Source organism: Zonotrichia albicollis, chromosome 28, assembly GCF_047830755.1.
Source record: "Zonotrichia albicollis isolate bZonAlb1 chromosome 28, bZonAlb1.hap1, whole genome shotgun sequence".
Lineage (NCBI taxonomy): Eukaryota > Metazoa > Chordata > Aves > Passeriformes > Passerellidae > Zonotrichia > Zonotrichia albicollis.
The window spans coordinates 4,186,390-4,207,861 of NC_133846.1; the positions used below are offsets into that span (position 1 = coordinate 4,186,390).

The window sequence follows — 21,472 nt, forward strand, 5'->3', positions numbered from 1 at the left end:
ATTTACAATAGAAGTGCATTGTCTAACATAGGTGATAGGTATTCGGAATTAAGTGTAAATATGTTATACGTAGTTTGTGGTATAAAAAGTGAAAATGTAAATTTTTGGTATGGGGGTTATGGGGGCAAGATGGAGGAATCAGGGCATGTCCAGCCTTTCTTCTTCTTCTCCTTCTCCATTTTCTGCAGTGATGTTGGCACTTTGGGGTTGGTTTGGAGTAGAAGTGCACTGTCTAACACAGGTGATGGGTATTGGGAATTAAGAGTAAATATGTTATATGTAGTTTGTAGTATAAAAGGACAAAACAAAGTGCCTGTGGCTGCCCTGCTGAGCAGAACTCAACTGGGCAAAAAGAAAATTTTATAGATAAGAATTAATAAACAACCTCAAGAATGAAAAGTGAAGAGTCCAGACTCGTTCTTTGGGCTAAAGCAGAGACATCCTGCACATCTTGGGGCTGCAATTATCAAACATCAAGCTGAGAGTTTGTGTTACTGAGACACTGACCCAATTTTTGATTCTTATTTCCTGTGGTGACACAGGACAGGGACAGCGCTGTCCCCACCCTGCAGGACCCGGGCACCCCGAGGCACCCTTGGGATGTGGCAAACCAGCCCCAACAGGGACACAGGGACATCCTGCTGTGCCAGGCTGTCCCCAATGTCCCCATGAGCTCTGTCCCTGCTGGGTGCCCCAATCTCTGCGTGTGCCACACCAAGGGGCGGCTGAATCGCGGCCCCAAAAGTGTCACAGACAACTTTTATGGAAAATCCTTTCCTTGGGATTTTTCCTCCTGAGGAGCTGAGAGGCCTCAGGAACAAAATGTAAACAATGGTTATCTGCTGCTGTGGAATGCAACAGGTGCATCTGTGATTGGTCTCATGTGGTTGTTTCTAATTAATGGCCAATCACAGCCCAGCTGGCTTGGACACAGAGCCCAAATCACAAACTTTTATCATTCTTTTTTTTCTGTTCTTAGCCAGCCTTGTGATGAAACCTTTCCTTCTATTCTTTTAGTATAGTTTTAATGTAATATATATCATAAAATACTAAATCAAGCTTTCTGAAACATGGAGTCAGACCCTCATCTCTTCCCTCATCCTGGGACCCCTGCGAGCACGGTCACACACGAGTGTCCCCGTGTCCCTTGGGGACATTCCGTGTGCCCCGGGAGCGCAGCTGCGGCTCTTACATAAAGCGCAGCAATTAGCGGCGGGTGAGCAGGGAGGCCTGAATGGAATTAAGGAATTCCTGCCGGGCTGACGTCAAAGCTTCACCTCTCCCGCACAAAGGGGGCCCTTGTGAGCCCCCCCGACCCCGCCGGGACAAGGCGAGTCCTCAGGGAGCCCCGAGCCGCGCGGGAATTGTCACTGCCTTGTGGGAATTGTCCCTGCCATGCAGGAATTGTCCCTGCCATGGAATTGTCCCTGCCACGCAATTGTCCCTGCCATGGAATTGTCCCTGCCATGCGGGAATTGTCCCTGCCATGCAGGAATTGTCCCTGCCATGCCACGCAATTGTCCCTGCCATGTGGGAATTGTCCCTGCCTTGTGGGAATTGTCCCTGCCTTGTGGGAATTGTCACTGCCATGGAATTGTCCCTGCCCTGTGGAAATTGTTCCTGCCTTGTGGGAATTGTCCCTGCTACTCAATTGTCCCTGCCATTTGGGAATTGTCCCTGCCTTGTGGGAATTGTCCCTGCCTTGTGAGAATTGTCCCTGCCATTTGGGAATTGTCCCTGCCATGAGGGAATTGTCCCTGCCATGCGGGAATTGTCACTGCCTTGTGGGAATTGTCCCTGCCACGCAATTGTCCCTGCCATGTGGGAATCGTCCCCCTGACCAGGGAATGGTCACTGTTCCAAACCTTCCAGAGCTCCAGGAATATTTGGGAAACGCTCTCAGGGATGCCAGGGTGGGATTTTGGGATTGTTCTGTGCATGGAGGGACAGATGGGATCTCTGCTCGCTGTGACAGTGACAGGACCCAGGGTGGGTTTTAGGGAAATGTTCTTCCTTGAGAGGCACTGGAAAGGCTCCTCAGGGAATGGTCGCTGTTCCAAACCTTTCTGAACTCCAGGAATGTTTGGGAAACGCTCTCAGGGATGCTCAGGGTGGGATTTTGGGATTGTTCTGTGCAGTCCCATCCTGGTGGGTTCTTCCAGCTCAGGATATTCCAGCATGTCTCTTTTTCTAGCTTGGTGTTTTCAACTCCAGAAATTTAACCCTGATATTTGTGTTCCTGAGGAGAAATGGGAGGTTGGGATATTTGAGCTCATCTCAGGGATGCACAGGGTGGGATTTTGGCATCCTCCATCCCTGGAATGATGGAGGAATTGTCCCCATTAGTGTCACCAGAGCTCCCTGTGCAGGGGGGGCTGGCCGTGGCATGGTGACAGTGGCCCCTGTGCCAGCTCAGGACAGGAGTGACCTCCCCTCACCCATGGCATGGGGCAGCAGGGAGGTCACTCCTGGAGGGGACAGCCGGACATGGGGACAGCAGGGCCATGAGCGAGAGATCCCAAAATTCCCACTGGGATGGCATCTGGGATCCCCCCAACGCCGGGGCCTCCTCTGGCTGCTGCCAACGAGGTCACAGGGGCTGGGCGGGGAATGTCCCCAAGTGTCACAGGCAGCGAGGGGGGTGGCAGGGCTCACAGAAAGCTTCACCCCACGGCGATGTGGGGCAGCACCAACAGTTTAACTGGAGAGGGTCGGCTCACATGGGATATTGGGAAGGTGGTGAGGCCCCGGAATGGATTTCCCAGAGAAGAGCACCCCCAGGGGGGTGTTCAAAGCCAGGTTAGGGGGAATGGAGCAGCCTGGGACAGCAGAAGGTGTCCCTGGTGGCACTGGATGGGCTTTAAGGTCCCTTCCAACCCAATCCATCCTGTGCCGTCACGATCGCTGATGGGCAGGAAGGGGTTAATGCGCTAATTGGGGTGAGTGACCCCATCCTGGGCCCGGCCCCTGTCCCTGCCCGGCCTTACGGGAAAGCGCTCCGGAGCGGCTCCGGGATCTGCGGCGGGGACAGGGGGCCCCCCTGCGGCCGTGGAGCCGCATTCCCTTCGCGGAGAATCCCATTCCCGGAACATTTCCATCCCAGAGAATCCCATTCCCGGAACATCCCCTTCCCTGATAATCCCCTTCCCGGAGAACTCCCTTCCCAGAACAACCCCTTCCCGTGGAATCCGTTTCTCAGAGTATCCCCATCCCAGAGAATCCCCTTCTCAGAGAATTCCCTTCCCGGAACATCCCCTTCCCGGAACATCCCCTTCCCGGAGCATTCCCTTCCCGCAGAATCCTTCTCAGAGCATCCCCTTCCCGGAGCATCCCCTTTCCAGAACATCCGCTTCCCGCAGAATCCCTTCCTCAGAGCATCCCCATCCCAGAGAATCCCCTTCTCAGAGCATCCCCATCCCAGAGAATCCCCTTCTCAGAGCATTTCCTTCTCAGAGAATTCCCTTCTCAGAGCATTCCCTTCCCGGAACATTTCCATCCCCGATAATCCCCTTCCCAGAACATCCCCTTCCCGCGGAATCCCTTTCTCAGAGTATTCCCTTCCCGGAGAATCCCCTTTGATTCTTTGATATCCCTTTGATATCAAACTTTTATCCCCTCCCAGGGGCCCTCATGTGAGGCCACAGCAGGGCTGGCTCGGCCCTGGGAGCACTGGGGAGGTGACAGAAGGACCCCCAACCCACCCAAATGTCCTGGGAATCCCCACTGGAAATGTGCAGGGCCCAATTCTCACCTGAGGCCGAGTGGCTGAGGGTTTCAACAGCTGCTGTTTGCACCAGAGGAGGCCCTGAGTGTGCAGGTATTTTATATATATATATTTATATATATATGTGTGTGTGTGTATAGATATATTACATAAATATATAGGTATGAAATAATTTAAGAACCATCTGAGACAGCATGCTGTGCTCCGGGGTGGGGCTGGAGGGCAGCAGCCGCCCCTGCACGCCCTGCCCCACCAGCTTCGATTCACAAATGGAAACAGAGTCTGGAACTGAATTAAATTAAAAACCGCACACACGCACACGCACACACGACACGGGGCAGAGGCTGGACGAGTCCCTGAAGAGATCGGATCGACTGAAGCCACAGAGCTGGGAGGTCAGGGGATGGAGCCAGCGCGGGGGTGTGGTTTGTGCCGCTGCTGGCCGCGCCCAGCCCTGCGGGGACAGCGGGGACATTGGGGACAGCGGGCGGTGTCACAGCCCCACGCTGCGGCCGCAGGCTGGTGGCACCCGTGTGTCCTGCTGTGTCCGTTTGTCGTGGCCCTGCTGCCTCCACCTCCACCTGCTTTGCTTTTTCTCTATCCCAGGACTTTTTGCCACCAAGGGGAAAATCCGCTTTTGGCGTTTTCCAAAGGGGAAAATGCCACTTTTTTGCCTGAAAGGGAAACTCCTGCCTGAAAGGGAAACTCCTGCCCCAATGAACCCCTCTCCTCTCCCTGCTGGAAGTTCTCCCAGAGCCAGCTTTGGTCCAGCTCAATCCATCCCACCAACTGAAGACCCCTGGAGATGATCTCCTTCTTGGGGACTTCAGCACAACCTTCAAAAAACCACCCAAAAAACCCATCCAAAACCCTTTAGAAAAAGCCAGAAATCGCTGGTGCCTTCCAAAACTCCTCCTTGCTCCCCACCCCACCCTTCCCAAACATCCCGGAGGGATCCCAGATCCAAGAGGTTGCCGTGGAGGGGCTGCAGCTGAACCGAGCACGGAGAAGGCTCCGGACCCTCACCCCCTTTGTGTCCCTCTCCTTGTCGGGAAACCAAAACTCCCTGGGGGCTGTGGGATCAGCTGGGGAGCAGCACGTGCTCCAGCAAGTAGCTGATGGAGTCCCAGTGCTTCCAGAGGAAGAAGAGGAAGAGGACGAGCAGGGCGGTGCTGAGGATGCGCATGCGGGTCTTCATGAGCGGCGTGATGAAGTTGGCGATGGTGGAGACGAAGACGAGCAGCACGGCCATCAGGGCCAGGATGACGTTGATGAACTTGCCCAGCAGGGCCCGGGCGTTGGCGTTCTCCACCCCTTCCAGCTGCACCACCTGCTGCTGCTGCTGCTGCAGCTCCAGCTTGGTCACCCGCGTCAGGCACGACTCCACGGCCTCCTGCCAGGGGACAACGGGGACAGAGGCTCCAGGGGTGTCCCTGAGGCCTCCTGCCAGGGGACAGGGGGACAGAGGCTCCAGGGGTGTCCCTGAGGCCTCCTGCTATGGGACAGCAATGGCAGTGGCTCCAGGGGCGTCCCTGAGGCCTCCTGCCAGGGGACAACGGTGACAGAGGCTCCAGGGATGTCCCCCCTGAGGCCTCCTGCCAGGGGACAGTGGGGACAGAGGCTCCAGGGATGTCCCTGAGGCGTCCTGCTATGGGACAGTGGGGACAGAGGCTCCAGGGGTGTCCCTCCTGAGGCCTCCTGCCAGGGGACAACAGGGACAGAGGCTCCAGGTGTGACCCTGAGGCCTCCTGCCAGGGGACAACGGGGACAGAGGCTCCAGGGATGTCCCTGAGGCCTCCTGCTATGGGACAATGGGGACAGAGGCTCCAGGGATGTCCCTCCTGAGGCCTCCTGCCAGGGGACAATGGGAACAGAGGCTCCAGGGATGTCCCTGAGGCCTCCTGCTATGGGACAGCAATGGCAGTGGCTCCAGGGATGTCCCTGAGGCCTCCTGCCAGGGGACAGTGGGGACAGAGGCTCCAGGGATGTCCCTGAGGCGTCCTGCTATGGGACAATGGGGACAGAGGCTCCAGGGGTGTCCCTGAGGCCTCCTGCTATGGGACAATGGGGACAGAGGCTCCAGGGATGTCCCTGAGGCCTCCTGCCAGGGGACAGTGGGGACAGAGGCTCCAGGGGTGTCCCTGAGGCCTCCTGCCAGGGGACAACGGGGACAGAGGCTCCAGGTGTGACCCTGAGGCCTCCTGCTATGGGACAGCAATGGCAGTGGCTCCAGGGGTGTCCCTGAGGCCTCCTGCCAGGGGACAGTGGGGACAGAGGCTCCAGGGGGGTCCCTGAGGCCTCCTGCCAGGGGACAACAGGGACAGAGGCTCCAGGGATGTCCCTGAGGCCTCTTGCCAGGGAACAACGGGGACAGAGGCTCCAGGGATGTCCCTGAGGCATCCTGCTATGGGACAATGGGGACAGAGGCTCCAGGGATGTCCCTGAGGCCTCCTGCCAGGGGACAACAGGGACAGAGTGTCCCTGAGGCCTCCTGCCAGGGGACAGTGGGGACAGAGGCTCCAGGGATGTCCCCCTGAGGCCTCCTGCTATGGGACAGCAATGGCAGTGGCTCCAGGGATGTCCCTGAGGCATCCTGCCAGGGGACAATGGGGACAGAGGCTCCAGGGGTGTTCCTGAGGCCTCCTGCCAGGGGACAATGGGGACAGAGGCTCCAGGGATGTCCCTGAGGCCTCCTGCCAGGGGACAGTGGGGACAGAGGCTCCAGGTGTGACCCTGAGGCCTCCTGCTATGGGACAGCAATGGCAGTGGCTCCAGGGGTGTCCCCCCTGAGGCCTCCTGCCAGGGGACAACGGGGACAGAGGCTCCAGGGATGTCCCCCCTGAGGCCGCCTGCCAGGGGACAACGGGGACAGAGGCTCCAGGGATGTCCCCCCTGAGGCCGCCTGCCAGGGGACAATGGGGACAGAGGCTCCAGGGATGTCCCCCCTAAGGCCGCCTGCCAGGGGACAATGGGTACAGAGGCTCCAGGGATGTCCCTGAGGCCGCCTGCCAGGGGACAACGGGGACAGAGTGTCCCTGAGGCCGCCTGCCAAGGGACAACGGGGACAGAGGCTCCAGGGATGTCCCCCCTGAGGCCGCCTGCCAGGGGACAGTGGGGACAGAGGATCCAGGGATGTCCCTGAGGCCTCCTGCTATGGGACAATGGGGACAGAGGCTCCAGGGGTGTCCCTGAGGCCTCTTGCCAGGGATCAACGGGGACAGAGGCTCCAGGGGTGTCCCTGAGGCCTCCTGCCAGGGGACAATGGGGACAGAGGCTCCAGGGATGTCCCTGAGGCTGCCTGCCAGGGGACAATGGGGACAGAGGCTCCAGGGATGTCCCCCCTGAGGCCTCCTGCCAGGGAACAACGGGGACAGAGGCTCCAGGGGTGTCCCTGAGGCCTCCTGCCAGGGGACAGTGGGGACAGAGGATCCAGGGGTGTCCCCCCTGAGGCCTCCTGCCAGGGGACAATGGGGACAGAGGCTCCAGGGGTGTCCCTGAGGCCTCCTGCCAGGGGACAATGGGGACAGAGGCTCCAGGGGTGTCCCTGAGGCCTCCTGCCAGGGGACAATGGGGACGGAGGCTCCAGGTGTGACCCTGAGGCCTCCTGCCAGGGGACAATGGGGACAGAGGCTCCAGGGATGTCCCTGAGGTGTCCTGACATGGGACAGCAATGGCAGTGGCTCCAGGGATGTCCCTGAGGCCTCCTGCCAGGGGACAACGGGGACAGAGGATCCAGGGGTGTCCCTGAGGGCTCCTGCCAAGGGACAGCGGTGGCAGCGGCTACAGGGATGTCCCCTGAGGGATTTGGGGGTTTTGCTGCTGCTGCTGCTGCTGGGGGGGTTTTGTTCTGGTTTCTGCTGGGGGATGGCCCATGTGTGGCTTGTCACAGCCCGTGGTCACACACAGGGGACTCGCTGTGTGGTGCTGTGACAGGACAAGGGGGGGATGGAGGGCAGGGACAGAGGAGATTCCTCCCTGTGAGGGTGGGGAGGACCTGGGATGGAATTCCCAGAGAAGCCGTGGCTGCCCCCTCCCTGTGACAGCGGAAGGTGTCCCTGCCCTGCCACGGGTGATTTCTAAAGCTCCTCCCAGCTCACGCCAGTCTGGGATTCCCTGTTTTTGGGGACTTGGCTCAGCCACCTTCCCCTTGCTGTGACAGCAGCACAGGGAGAGCCTCACCTGGAGGGTGCTGGAGAAGGGATCCCACTGCCCCACCCTCCTTCCCAGCGCAGGCTCTGCCCCTCACCCCTGCCTGGGGGGAGCAGAGCGGGCTGAGCCCTCCCACAGCCCTACCTGGATGTCCCGAGCCCTCTCGTAGGACTGGTAGGCCACCTTCTCCTCCATGCTGGCCAGCTCCTGCTTCAGGTTGGTCATCTCGTTCTGGTGGAGCTCCGTCAGGTCGTTCAGCTGCTCCTCCAGGCGCTCGTACCTGCACAGGGCAGTGGGGCTGGGACACATCCCCGAGACACCCCTGGCACTGGGGACACCTCCCAGCCCCTCCCACCCTCCTCTGGTTGTGGGAAAACATCTCAAGATCGTCTGGAAGTGAGGAGGGCTGCAGCTCCCCGTGTCTCTTGGCAGATTGTGGTCCCCAAAGGGCCACCTCAGGTGACACCTCCCCTACCTGTATCGCTCCTCCTGCAAACACTGCATCATGTAGGTCTGCAGCTGGGCCTTCACGTCCTCCATGGAGTTCTCCAGCCCTTCCCACCCTCCCCTTGTTGTGGGAAAACCTCTCAAGATTATCTGGCAGTGAGGAGAGCAGCAACTCCCTGTGTCTCTTGGCCAGGAGAGCAGCTTGTGGTCCCCAAAGGGCCACCATGGGTGACATCTCCCCTGCCACCCACCCAGCCCTACCTGTATCACTCCTTCTGCAAGCACTGGGTCATGTAGGTCTGCAGCTGGCCCTTCAGATCCTCCATGGAGCCCTCCAGCCCCTCCCACCCTCCCCTAGTTGTGGGAAAACCTCTCAAGATTATCTGGCAGTGAGGAGGGCTGCAGCTCCCCGTGTCTCTTGGCAGCTTGTGGTCCCCAAAGAGCCACCATGGGTGACACCTCCAGCCCTACCTGTATCGCTCCTCCTGCAAGCACTGGGTCATGTAGGTGTAATCCCTCTGCAGCTGCGCCTTCAGGTCCTCCATGGAGTCCTCCAGCCCATCCCACCCTCCCCTGGTTGTGGGAAAACCTCTCAAGATTATCTGGCAGTGAGGAGAGCTGCAGCTCCCTGTGTCTCTTGGCCAGGAGAGCAGCTTGTGGTCCCCAAAGAGCCACCCCAGGTGACACCTCCAGCCCTACCTGTATCGCTCCTCCTGCAAGCACTGGGTCATGTAGGTGTAATCCCTCTGCAGCTGCGCCTTCAGGTCCTCCATGGAGTCCTCCAGGTGCGACTGGCTGTCCTTGATCTCGCGCAGCTCCTCCAGGATGGTGTCGAAGTTGTTGTGGTGGCTGTCCAGCGTGTTGGACTTGGGGCTCCCCAAGCCGCCGGGGCCTGCCCCCGAGTTGCTGCCGCCGGCCGAGCCCGAGGTGGCGCTGGAGCACTCGTCATCGCTGCCGTACTTGGGGCTGGACACCAGCGTGGCGCTGCCGCTCAGCGCGCGCGACGCCTCCTCGGGGTGCCCGTCGTCCAGCGTGTCCTTGAGGTGCGCGATGTTGTCGGCGCTGCCGAACTTGTTGCGGATCAGGCTGGCGAACTCGCGCGGCTTGGACACCACGGCCGTGTGCGTGGCCTGCGAGAGCCCCGAGAGGCCGCCCTTGACGCCCTCCACCACGCCGCCGCTGAAGCCGCTGATGCTGGAGCGCACGTTGGCGCCCACGTCCTTCAGCCCTTGGTGCATGTCCCGGAAAACATCCTTGGGCTGGCGGCTGGGGCCGTTCTGCTCGATCTCCTTCAGCTTCTTGTGGTAGTGCTCCAGCTTCTTGTGCAGCTGCGCGATGGTCTGCGCCGACTTCTGGTTCTTCTTCTCGAACACCTGCTTGATGCGCGACGCCTGCTGCTTGTCGGCGTTGTTGGCCAGCTTCAGGTACTCGGCCACGTTGTCGTCGCGCGCCTCCTGCTCGATCTTGATCTGCTCCGTGATCTTGAGGATCTTCTGGTGCAGGTGCTCGATGGCGGCTTTGGTGCGCTGAGGGTCGGGGGTGCCATCGGGCACGTCCAGGCACACGGGGCCGTCGGTGTCACCGTGCCCACCGGCGCCCGCCGGCAGGTTCAGGGTGGTCACGTCGCCCTTGTCCAGCTGGAGGGGGAGAAAAAGGAAAAGGAATACTCAGGGAAGGGAGGAAAAAGTCCAGAAATGGGAGGAGACAGGAGAGAACCAGGCTGGGAATGCACGGAAGAGGAATGAGAATAATTAATTGGAGAGGCTGAGGGAGTTTTGGGGTTGGTCGGAGATTGGCCAGCACTGTCAGAATCCCAGGGACACACCAGGTGATCCCAGAAACATCCCAGTTGATCCCAGAACACCCCAGGTTACCCAAGAACACCCCAGTTGATCCCAGGAACATCCCAGTTGATCCCAGAACACCCCAGGTGATCCCAGTTAACACCCAAGTTGATCCCAGGCAGGTTCAGGGTGCTCACGTTGCCCTTGTCCAGCTGGAGGGGAAGAAAAAGGAAAAGGAATACTCAGGGAAGGGAGGAAAAAGTCCAGAAATGGGAGGAGACAGGAGAGAACCAGGCTGGGGATGCACGGAAGAGGAATGAGAATAATTAACTGGAGAGGTTGAGGGAGTTTTGGGGTTGGTTGGAGATTGGCCAGCACTGTCAGAATCCCAGGGACACACCAGGTGATCCTCAGCAACACACCAGCTGATCCCAGGAACATTCCAGTTGATCCCAGAAACATCCCAGGTGATTCCAGGAACACCCCAGGTTACCCAAAAACACCCCAGTTGATCCCAGGAACTTCCCAGTTGATCCCAGAACACCCCAGGTTATCCCAGTTAACATCCAAGTTGATCCCAGGCAGGTTCAGGGTGCTCACGTCGCCCTTGTCCAGATGGAGAGGAAGAAAAAGGAAGGCAGTGCTCAGGGGAGGGAGGAGAAACTCCAGAAATGGGCTGGGGATGCAAAGAAAACTCAGAAGAAAAATTAACTGGAGAGGTTGGGGGAGTTTTGGGGTTGGTTGGAGATTTTTCAGCCATCCCAGCACTGCTGGAATCCCAGGAATACACCAGCTGATCCCCAGGGACACAGGAACACAGCAGCTGATCCTCAGGGACACCCCAGGTTACCCAAGAACACCCCAGTTGATCCCAGGAACTCCCCAGTTGATCCCAAGGACAACCAGTTGACCCAGGAATACACCAGAAGACCACAAGAACACCACAGCTGATCCCCAGAACACTCCAGTTGATCCCAAGGACAACCAGTTGATCACAGGAACACACCAGTAGACCCCAAGAACACCCCTGGTGATCCCAGGAACACCCCAGTTGATTCCAGGCACACCCCAGCTGATGCCAGGAACACCCCGGATGATCCTCAGGGACACACCAGGTTACCCCAGAATACACCAGCTGACCCCAGAACACCCCTGGTGAACCCAGGAACACACCAGGTGACCCCAGGAGCACACCAGGTAATCCCAAGGACAACAAGGTCATCCCAGGAATACCCCAGCTGATCCCAGAAACTCCCCAGCTGACCCCAAAAACATCTCAGCTGATCCCCAGGAACACTCCAGTGATCCCAAGGACACCCCAGTAAAAGAGCACAGCAGTTGCTCAACCCCCAGTTCCAGTTGGGGTTCAGGGCTGGATTCTCCCAGTGGAATTCACAGGGAGCAGCCACTGGCTCTGCCTTTCCACCCTCACCTTGTGCACAGATGGGATTTCTCCAGCCAGGCAGGAAAAAGGAGTGAGGAAAACCAGGATCCATCCCCAGACCAGCCCAGATTGAGCAGCCTGGGGGTATTTCAGTCCTGCTTTCACCCCAAAGTTTTTCACCCTCATCCCAGTTTTTGGGAGCTGGGGACAGCTCCAGCTCCCCGAGCTGCAGGGACAGGGACTCCTCTGCCTCCCCAAGCTCCTCCTGCAAACACCAGCTGCCACCGCAGCGAATTCGGACAAAATGCCAAAATTCCATTTTACAGATGGCAAAACTGGAGCTTTGGGAGAGAGGAAATCGCTCTCCTGAAGCCACAATTTGGAGAGCCTGGACTGCAACCCAGGCCCTGCCTCATGCTCTCCAACCTGGATGTGCTGCTTGGCCAGTTGGGGGAAAAAAAAAATAAATAAAATAAAACCCTAAATCTTCCCAGTTGCAGGGTTTTATATGCAGATTCTTATGCAAAAACCTCCCTGGTTGTGTAAATGGCTCCTGGCTTCTAATTAAGAGCTGCTTGAAAGTTAAATACTCTTGGCAGACCTGAATAATTTCTCATTTCCATCCCACTTTCCCCGAGTGACCCTTTAATAGGGATAAAGCTGCGGGATCTCTGCTGGGGAGTGTGTTATTATCACCAGGAAATGCAGGGGGGAACAGGGAGCAATGTTCTCTCAAGATGCTGCTTGGGAACAATCCCATCTGGAGCAGGGGCTTGGAAAAGCCAGAACCCTCCTGTTATTCTATTCCATCTCCTTTTTTATTTTTTTTTCCCTGTTTTTCATGTCCTGCTGGGAGTCTGGGGGTGTTGGGATTTCATCTCAGCTTCACCCCAAAGCTTTTTCTGTCTCCTCACTGCAGCAGGGATGGAGCAAGATGGGAGCAAAAGGCCAATCCCAGCTGGATTCAGCAATTTTGTTAAAAAAATAAAAAATAAAAATGAAGTCATAACAAACTTGTGGTTTTCAGACCCCACTCCCAGGCTATTTTTAGGCTGGGCCCTCCACCGAGGGTTTTTATTTTGCTTTGGTTTCTTATCACCAGGCAGAAATTAGAAACAGCAGGAAACAGACTTTTAGCCCAGATGTGCAATTCTCTGGACAAAAAAGGGAAAAAAGCGACCGTGGCAAAGGAAAAAGGCAGCTCTGGAAAATCCCAAAGGGGAAACACCCGCTGGGGAGGGGAGGGGAAAAGTTGCTCAAACTCTGTTTCCAAACAGGGAGCTGCCCTCTGCAAAGCCAATCTTTTGGATTGGGAAAAAAAAAAGGAGGTTTAGATGGGATTTTTGGAAATTCAGATGGGATTTTTGGAAATTTAGACAGGAATTTTGGAAATTCAGATGGGATTTTTGGAAATTCAGATGGGAATTTTGGAAATTTAGATGGGAATTTTGGAAATTCAGATGGGAATTCAGATGGGATTTCTGCAAATTCAGACGGGATCTTTGGAAATTCAGACGGGAATTTTGGAAATTCAGATGGGAATTCAGATGGGAATTCAGATGGGAATTCAGATGGGAATTCTGGGAATTCAGACGGGAATTTTGGAAATTTAGATGGGAATTCTGGAAATTCAGATGGGATTTTTGGAAATTTAGATGGGAATTCTGGGAATTCAGACGGGAATTTTGGAAATTCAGATGGGATCTTTGGAAATTTAGACGGGAATTTTGGAAGTTCAGACAGGATTTTTGGAAATTTAGATGGGAATTTTGCAAATTCAGATGGGATCTTTGGAAATTCAGATGGGAATTTTGGAAATTCAGATGGGATCTTTGGAAATTTAGATGGGAATTTTGGAAATTCAGATGGGAATTTTGGAAATTTAGATGGGAATTTTAGAAGTTCAGACAGGAATTTTGGAAATTTAGATGGGAATTTTGGAAATTCAGATGGGAATTTTGGAAATTTAGATGGGAATTTTAGAAGTTCAGACAGGAATTTTGGAAATTCAGATGGGAATTTTGGAATTCCTGCCTGTGAGGGGGGTGAGATGGAATTCCCACATAATCTGTGGCTGCCCCAATCCCTAAGAGCGTGCAAGGCTGGGTTGGGTGGTGAAAGGAGTCCCTGCCCATGGCAGGGTGGCACTGGATGGGTTTTATGGTCCCTCCCAGCCCAAACCGTTCTGGAATTCCATGATTTATCCACGGGATTCCATCTGGGACGGGCAGGGAACAGCTCTGGCGTGAAACCCTGCTCGCTGCCACGCTGGGAAAGGCAAATCAGGGCATTGCTTTGAAAACAACCCCCCCAAAAAAAATCCCAATGTGGATCCCTGGAGCATTAACAGGCCCTGCCTGCTAAACCCCAGCAACTGTGCAGGGGATTTAAGGGGGGATTAGGAACAGCCACACTTTCCCTACACGCAGCAAACCCGCTGGCAGGCACAGGATGAAAGGGAAGGGATCCTGCTGATGGAAACCCTGCTTTGCAGAGCTTGTTTTGCACCAGGCTGGGAGGGCAGAGCAGGGAGGAATGCAGGACAGGGCAGGGCAATGGCTCCGAGAGCTGCAAAAGGCTCGGGCTGAGCACAAACAGCGCTCACAGAGGGCAGGGCTGGGGGAATGGGGCTGCAGGATGGGCACAGCTGGGCACAGCTGGGGATGTCCCCTCAGTGTGGCGATGTCCCCTCGGCGTGGGGATGTCACCCCAGTATGGGGATGTCCCCTCAGCGTGGGGATGTCACCCCAGCTCAGGCATGTTACCTCAGTGTGGGGATGTCACCTCAGATTGGGGATGTCACCCCAGCTCAGGCATGTTACCTCAGTCTAGGGATGTCACCTCAGCGTGGGGATGTCACCTCAGTATGGGGATGTCACCCCAGCGTGGGGATGTCACCCCAGTGTGGGGATGTCACCCCAGCGTGGGGATGTCACCTCAGATTGGGGATGTCCCCTCAGTGTGGGGATGTCACCTCAGTGTGGGGATGTCCCCTCAGCGTGGGGATGTCACCCCAGCTCAGGCATGTTACCTCAATTTGGGGATGTCACCTCAGATTGGGGATGCCCCCTCAGTGTGGGGATGTCCCTTCAGTGTGGGGATGTCCCCTCAGCGTGGGGATGTCACCCCAGCTCAGGCATGTTACCTCAATTTGGGGATGTCACCTCAGATTGGGGATGTTATCCCAGTTTGGGGATGTCCCCTCAGTGTGGGGATGTCACCTCAGCGTGGGGATGTCACCCCAGTGTGGGGATGTCACCCCAGTGTGGGGATGTCCCCTCAGTGTGGGGATGTCCCCTCAGCGTGGGGATGTCACCTCAGTATGGAGATGTCCCCTCAGCTTGGGGATGTCACCCCAGCTCAGGCATGTTACCTCAATTTGGGGATGTCACCTCAGATTGGGGATGTTATCCCAGTTTGGGGATGTCCCCTCAGTGTGGGGATGTCACCTCAGTGTGGGGATGTCACCCCAGCTCAGGCATGTTACCTCAATTTGGGGATGTCACCTCAGATTGGGGATGTCATCCCAGTTTGGGGATGTCCCCTCAGCGTGGGGATGTCACCTCAGCGTGGGGATGTCACCCCAGTGTGGGGATGTCACCTCAGTGTGGGGATGTCCCCTCAGCGTAGGGATGTCACCCCAGTGTGGGGATGTCACTCCAGTGTGGGGATGTCCCCTCAGCGTGGGGATGTCACCCCAGTGTGGGGATGTCACCTCAGTGTGGGGATGTCACCCCAGCTCAGGCCTGTTACCTCAATTTGGGGATGTCACCTCAGATTGGGGATGTCACCTCAGTTTGGGGATGTCACCCCAGTGTGGGGATGTCACCCCAGTGTGGGGATGTCCCCTCAGCGTGGGGATGTCCCCTCAGTTTGGGAATGTCACCCCAACTCAGGGATGCCAGCCCAGTTTGGGGCTGTGTCCCCTAGATCAGGGCTGTCACTCCAGCTCAGGGATGTCACCCCAGCACAGGGATGTCCTCCAATTTGGGGATGTCACCTGTTTGGGGCTGTCACCACAGCTCAAGGCTGTCCCCCCAGCTAAGGGCTGTCCCCCAATTTGGGGATGTCACCCCAGCTTGAGGATGTCACCCCAGCTTGGGGCTGTGTCCCCTAAGTCAGGGCTGTCACTCCAGCTCAGGCTTGTCCCCTCAGCTCAAGGATTTGTCCCCTTAGGTCAGGGATGTCCCCTCAGCTCAAGGATTTGTCCCCTAGGTCAGGGATGTCACCCCAGCTCAGGAATGTCACCCAGCTTGAGGCTGTGTCCCCCCAGCTCAGTGCTGTCCCCTCAGCTTGGGGATGTCACCCCAACTTGGGGCTGTGTCCCCACTTAGGGCCATGTCCTCGGCTCAAGGCTGTCACCCCAACTCGAGGCTGTCCCCCCAGCTCAGGGCTGTGTCCCCACTTAGGGCCACGTCCTCGGCTCAAGGCTGTCACCCCAACTCGAGGCTGTCACCCCAGCTTGAGGCTGTGTCCCCGAGAGGGTCACAGCTGTCCCAGCACATCCACGCCTGGCTTTAACCCCATTTTAAGGAATTACACAATTATTGCAAAGTTCAGAGCAGAGCTCTGGAGGTGCTGACACCCCCCCTGAACCGTTCTGGTTTCTGTGCTGGGGATGAGCCCTGGCTGTGTCCACCCCCAGCAAGGACCTTCCCTACAAAGTATCGCTGTGATTCCTGCCTGGAATCCATCCCAGGGACACAGCAGCCCTGGGAAGGACCGTGAGCACCTTCCAGCAGGGAAAAAACCAGAACAAGCTTTGCCAAATCCAGGGCAGACCCGGGGAGCTCCCCCACACAACTGTCACCCTGCCTGGGGCACTTGGTGGCCCTGGAATGCCACCAGGGAGAGGCCACGGCCAGCACAGAAAAGCAGGGGTGTGGTGGATGTGGGGAGGGGGATTTTGGGACAAGTTAATTCATTTCTTAGAGCAATTTTCATGCACAGCATCCCCTGAGCTGGTCACTCTCACTGGGGACACTCTGAGTGTCCTGTCCCTGTCCCCACATGAGACATGGGGACCATGAGCACCTTCCAGCAGGGAAAAAACCAGAACAAGCTTTGCCAAATCCAGGGCAGACCCGGGGAGCTGCTGCCCTGACCCGACAGCTCCCCCACACAACTGTCACCCTGCCTGGGGCACTTGGTGGCCCTGGAATGCCACAAATGCCAAACGCAGGGGTGTGGTGGACATGGGGAGGGGGATTTTGGGGTAGTTATTTTGTTTCTCAGAGCACTTTTCCAGCACAGCATCCCCTGAGCCGGTCACTGTCAATGGGGACACCACGAGCGTCCTGTCCCCGTCCCCACTAGGGTCCCTGCCCAGTGTCACTGGGGACACCCTGAGCGTCCTGTCCCTGTCCCCACACAGGCTCCCAGCCCTGTACCTCCCCGAGCTGAGCTGTTATTCCCACCAGAGCCAGCCCAGGTGTTGAAAATAGCAGCAGGAGCCCTGAGTCACAATCCCCACCCTCCCTCCAGCAGCGCCCGGGGCTGGCAGCGCCCTGTGCCCACCCTGTGCCACCCCTGGATGGGCACCACGGGCTGCCAGCAGCTCCCTGCACTCCTTCCCCAGCAGCCTGACAATAATTTTCCTTACATAATGCAGGGATTAACGTTCAGCCTTTCCAGCTGCAGCAGTTCCCCACCCGGCACTGATGGCGCTGGGGGGGTTTCACTCTCTGCTCTCATTCCCCGAGGAACGGCGGCACCAAAACCCCCCGTGGGGTCTCTCTGCCCATCGTTTTACCCGAACCCCAAAATCTGCCAGGACCTACCTCCATGGCGGGCAGGGCTGGGCTGCCCCGGGGCTAGTTGGCGTGTCCCCGCGGTGTCCCCAAGGCTGGCAGCGCTGCCATGGCAGGGGAAGGCAGCAGCGGGGGGCAGCGAGGGTTTGGGGAGCAGCGGGGAGGAGAAACCGCTCGTAGACCCCGTTAGGGCTGGCCCCGCATCCCCACGGTTCCCGGAGCGCTCCCCGCCGTTCCTGGAGCTCTCTCGGTACCGTTCCCCGAGCGCTCCCCACGTTCCCGGGGCCGTTCCCGGTGCCGCTCCTGGTGCCGTTCCCCGAGCGCTCCCCACGTTCCCGGGGCCGTTCCCGGTACCGTTCCTCGAGCGCTTCCCGCGGTTCCCGGAGCGTTCCCGGTGTCGTTCTCCGAGCGCTCCCCACGTTCCCGGTGCCGCTCCCGGAGCGTTCCCCGCGGTTCCCGGTGCTGTTCTCGGAGCTCTCCCGGTACCGTTCCCGGTACCGTTCCCGGTACCGTTCCCGGAGCTCTCCCCGCGGTTCCTGGAGCTCTCCCGGTACCGTTCCCGGAGCGCTCCCCGCGGTTCCCGGAGCGTTCCCGGAGCTCTCTCCGCGATTCCCGGAGCGCTCCCCGCTGTTCCCGGAGCTCAGGGACGGGGAGGCGCTCGCTCCGCCGGGATTGCCGACTCAGGAAATCTGCCCGAGCTGTTTACAGCGCTCAGCCTGCCCGAGCTCTCGGGGCTGGAACGCCAAACCCCCCCCGTATCCCCGTGCCGGGATATTCACACGCCTCCAGCCCCATCCGCTGCCGTGCCCTGACGCAGGAGGTCGGGACGGGCTCCTGGCATCGGCTGTGACACCGAGAGGGACAGAAGAGCCGGGGAAAGGCGGGGAGAGGCGTCCAGAAAGGAAAAATGCGAGTGGAAACAGTCGGGAAAAAATAAGACTGAAATTGAGCAAGGAGCCTGAGTTAAAAACCGGGAATGAAGCACTCGAGCCTGAGTTAAAAACCGGGAATGAGGCACTCGAGCCCGAGTTAAAAACCGGGAATGAAGCACTCGAGCCCGAGTTAAAAACCGGGAATGAAGCACACGTGCCAGCACCAGGAGGTGTCCTAAACCAGGATCTGGGTCTGTCCCTGTCACCGCAGGAGAGTGGGGGTGGCACTGACCCCGTTCTGCCACAGGGAGAACACAACGGCACCAAAATCCTCGTTCCCTTCCACCCCAGCTCCCATCCATGCCCACGGGCACGGGGAAACGCGGATTCCCTGGAAATTGCACCCAAACCCAGCCGTGCCTACCGTGCCACGCTCAGCCGTGCCAGGGCAGGGCCAGGACGGGGCAGAGATCCCCGAGAGTGTCACACGGAGCCGGGAGGTGACACCGTGGGGAGGGCACCAGGGAAGGGAGGTGACACCGTGGGGATGGCACCGGGCATGGACAGTGACACTGCACAGCTACCCCAGGGAGGGGAGGTGGCACCGTGGGGAGGGCACCAGGGAAGGGAGGTGACACTGTAGAGCTGCCCCTGGTGACACAGAGCTGCCTCTGGGGCCGGGAGGTGACACTGCAGAGCTGCCCCCAAGGATGGATGGTGACAGTGCGGGGATGGCACCAGGGCTGGGCAGTGACACCGGGGGGGTGGCACCGGGCATGGATGGTGACACTGCAGAGCTGCCCCAGGGAGGAGAGGTGACACCGTGGGGAGGGCACCAGGGAAGGGAGGTGACACTGCAGAGCTGCCCCTGGTGACACAGAGCTGCCCCTGGGGCCGGGAGGTGACACTGCAGAGCTGCCCCCGGGGATGGACGGTGACAGTGCGGGGATGGACAGTGACTCCGTGGGGATGGCACCGGGCATGGATGGTGACACTGCTGAGCTGCCCCCGGGGATGGACGGTGACACCGTGGGGATGGCACCGGGCATGGATGGTGACACTGCAGAGCTGCCCCCGGGGATGGACGGTGACAGTGTGGGGCTGGGCAGTGACACCGTGGGGATGGCACCGGGCATGGATGGTGACACTGCTGAGCTGCTCCCAAGGATGGATGGTGACACCGTGGGGATGGCACCGGGGCTGGGAGGTGACACCACAGGGCTGCTCCCGGTGACACTGCAGAGCTGCCCCTGTGGCGGGGAGGTGACACTGTGGGGATGGCACTGAGGAGGTGAGGTGACACTGCAGAACTGCCCCCGGGGCTGGTTGGTGACACCGCAGAGCTGCCCCCAAGGATGGACGGTGCCACCGTGGGGATGGCACCAGGGCTGGGCAGTGACACCGTGGGGATGGCACTGGTATCACCCAGGGCTCCTCTCCTCCCGGGTGGGCTCCTGGCCCATCCCTGGGTGCCAGGGGGGGATGGAGGTCCCTCCCCAGGACAGGGGCACGGAGAGAGGAGTTTGGAGCAGAAAATGGCACTTTTGGGTGGTGATCCCATAAAAACGGGTGGCTCACAGCCTGGCCCAGCCCCGTGGGTGCCCCTGGTGTGACCAAGGCTGGTCAGTTCCATCCTGGTTTCTGCCACAGCATCACTTCTGCTTTCAGCCCAGCAGGCAGAGGTCACTCCCCACCACTTCCCGTGGCTCTTGTGCTGTCTCAGCAGGGCACGAGGAGCAGCAGCTGCACAGCACCCGGTGGAAAGCACCTCCCTGCTGGCCAGTTCCCTCCTGAAGCTGCTGGGGCTGGCCCTGGAGCCCTGCTGCTTCCCCAATGTGGTTTTTGGGACTGGGAAGTGAAGGGTTCACCCATCTGAGGGGGAGCCACGGTGTCCCCACAGCCCCTGCCAGCTCACAGACCCCGTTCCTGGAAAGATGGAGTAGCAGGAATTTGGGGAGGACTTGACAAAGGTTGGGATGTTTGGAGTTTGGGTTTAGAGTGAAGACTTGATAAAGGTTGGGATGTTTGGAGTTTGGGTTTGGAGTGAGGACCTGATAAAGGTTGGGATGTTTGGAGTTTGGGTTCGGAGTGAGAACCTGACAAAGGTTGGGATGTTTGGAGTTTGGGTTTGGAGTGAAGATTTGATAAAGGTTGGGATATTTGGAGTTTGGGTTTGGAGTGAAGATTTGATAAAGGTTGGGATGTTTGGAGTTTGGGTTTGGAGTGCAGGCTTGATAAAGGTTGGGATGTTTGGAGTTTGGAGTTTGGGTTTGGAGAGAGGACCTGACAAAGGTTGGGATGTTTGGAGTTTGGGTTTGAAGTGAGGACCTGATAAAGGTTGGGATGTTTGGAGTTTGGGTTTGGAGTGAGAACCTGATAAAGGTTTGGATGTTTGGAGTTTGGGTTTGGAGTGAGAACCTCATAAAGGTTGGGATGTTTGGAGTTTGGGTTCGGAGTGAAGATTTGATAAAGGTTGGGATGTTTGGAGTTTGGGTTTGGAGTGAGGACCTGATAAAGGTTGGGATGTTCAGGAAGAGCCAGCACGGGCAGGTTGCTGCAAGGAGCCCTGGAGAGCAATTTTGGGACTTACTGAGGTCCTCAGGTGCTGGATTCCCTGGAGAACACCTGCTCCCAGCTCCCCAGCACGAGGGAAAGGGAAACAAATCACTGCAAACAACAAAAAGCCTCGCTCTGAACGGCCCAGGGTTAACAAATCGTTGTAAAAACCAAAATCATAGATGCTGAAGGGCCCAGGGTTAACAAATCATTGCAAACAATAAAATTGCAGCTGCTGAACCATCCAGGGTTAACAAATCATTGCAAACAATAAAATTGCAGCTGCTGAAGGGCCCAGGGTTAACAAATCGTTGTAAAAACCAAAATCATAGATGCTGAATGGCCCAGGGTTAACAAATCATTGCAAACAATAAAATTGCAGCTGCTGAAGGGTCCAGGGTTAACAAATCATTGCAAAGCCACCCAGCAGAGGATTGAGGGGCAGTGTCCTTGGCCAGGGTAGGGTTTGGGAGGGCAGAGCTGGATCCTCTCCCTCGCCATGGCCGAGGAGCCTGAGGGGCAGAGGAGGCCCCAAGGAGGAGCAGCACAGGCTGGAGGAGAGCAGGAACAGGCTGGGGTGCAATCCCAAACCTCCGAGAGTGCCAGGAGAACAAACAGCACTGCCAAGCATTTCCCAAAGGGAACAAACCAAAAAAACAAACAAATAAACAAACAAACAAATGAACAGCCACCACTGCTCACAGCTGGGACACTGCCACCATCCCACAGGGCTCAGGGCACTTGAGAAAAGCTGTTTTACACATGGAAAGATCCAGGGATTCTCCCTTGGGAAGCTCCTGGGTCTC

General features: G+C 57.7%; 1 protein-coding gene across 4 annotated transcripts in view; it reads right to left on the minus strand.

Annotated features, from left to right (window-relative positions):
- Positions 1–3,812: 3,812 nt before the first annotated feature.
- The window catches only part of TMCC2 (transmembrane and coiled-coil domain family 2), a 42,553-nt gene continuing 24,893 nt past the window's right edge, over positions 3,813–21,472 (minus strand). For 3 of the 4 annotated variants that reach the window (XM_074527939.1, XM_074527940.1, XM_074527941.1), the window contains 3 exons: positions 9,020–9,957; positions 8,018–8,153; positions 3,813–5,117 (listed from right to left, as the gene is read on the minus strand). In XM_074527939.1, the coding sequence (XP_074384040.1) occupies positions 4,806–5,117; positions 8,018–8,153; positions 9,020–9,957 (1,386 nt within the window). In that variant the 3' untranslated portion in view covers positions 3,813–4,805. Of the gene's footprint in view, positions 5,118–8,017; positions 8,154–9,019; positions 9,958–17,268; positions 17,423–21,472 lie in introns of those variants that run through there. The other variant, XM_074527942.1, reaches the window with a different exon arrangement.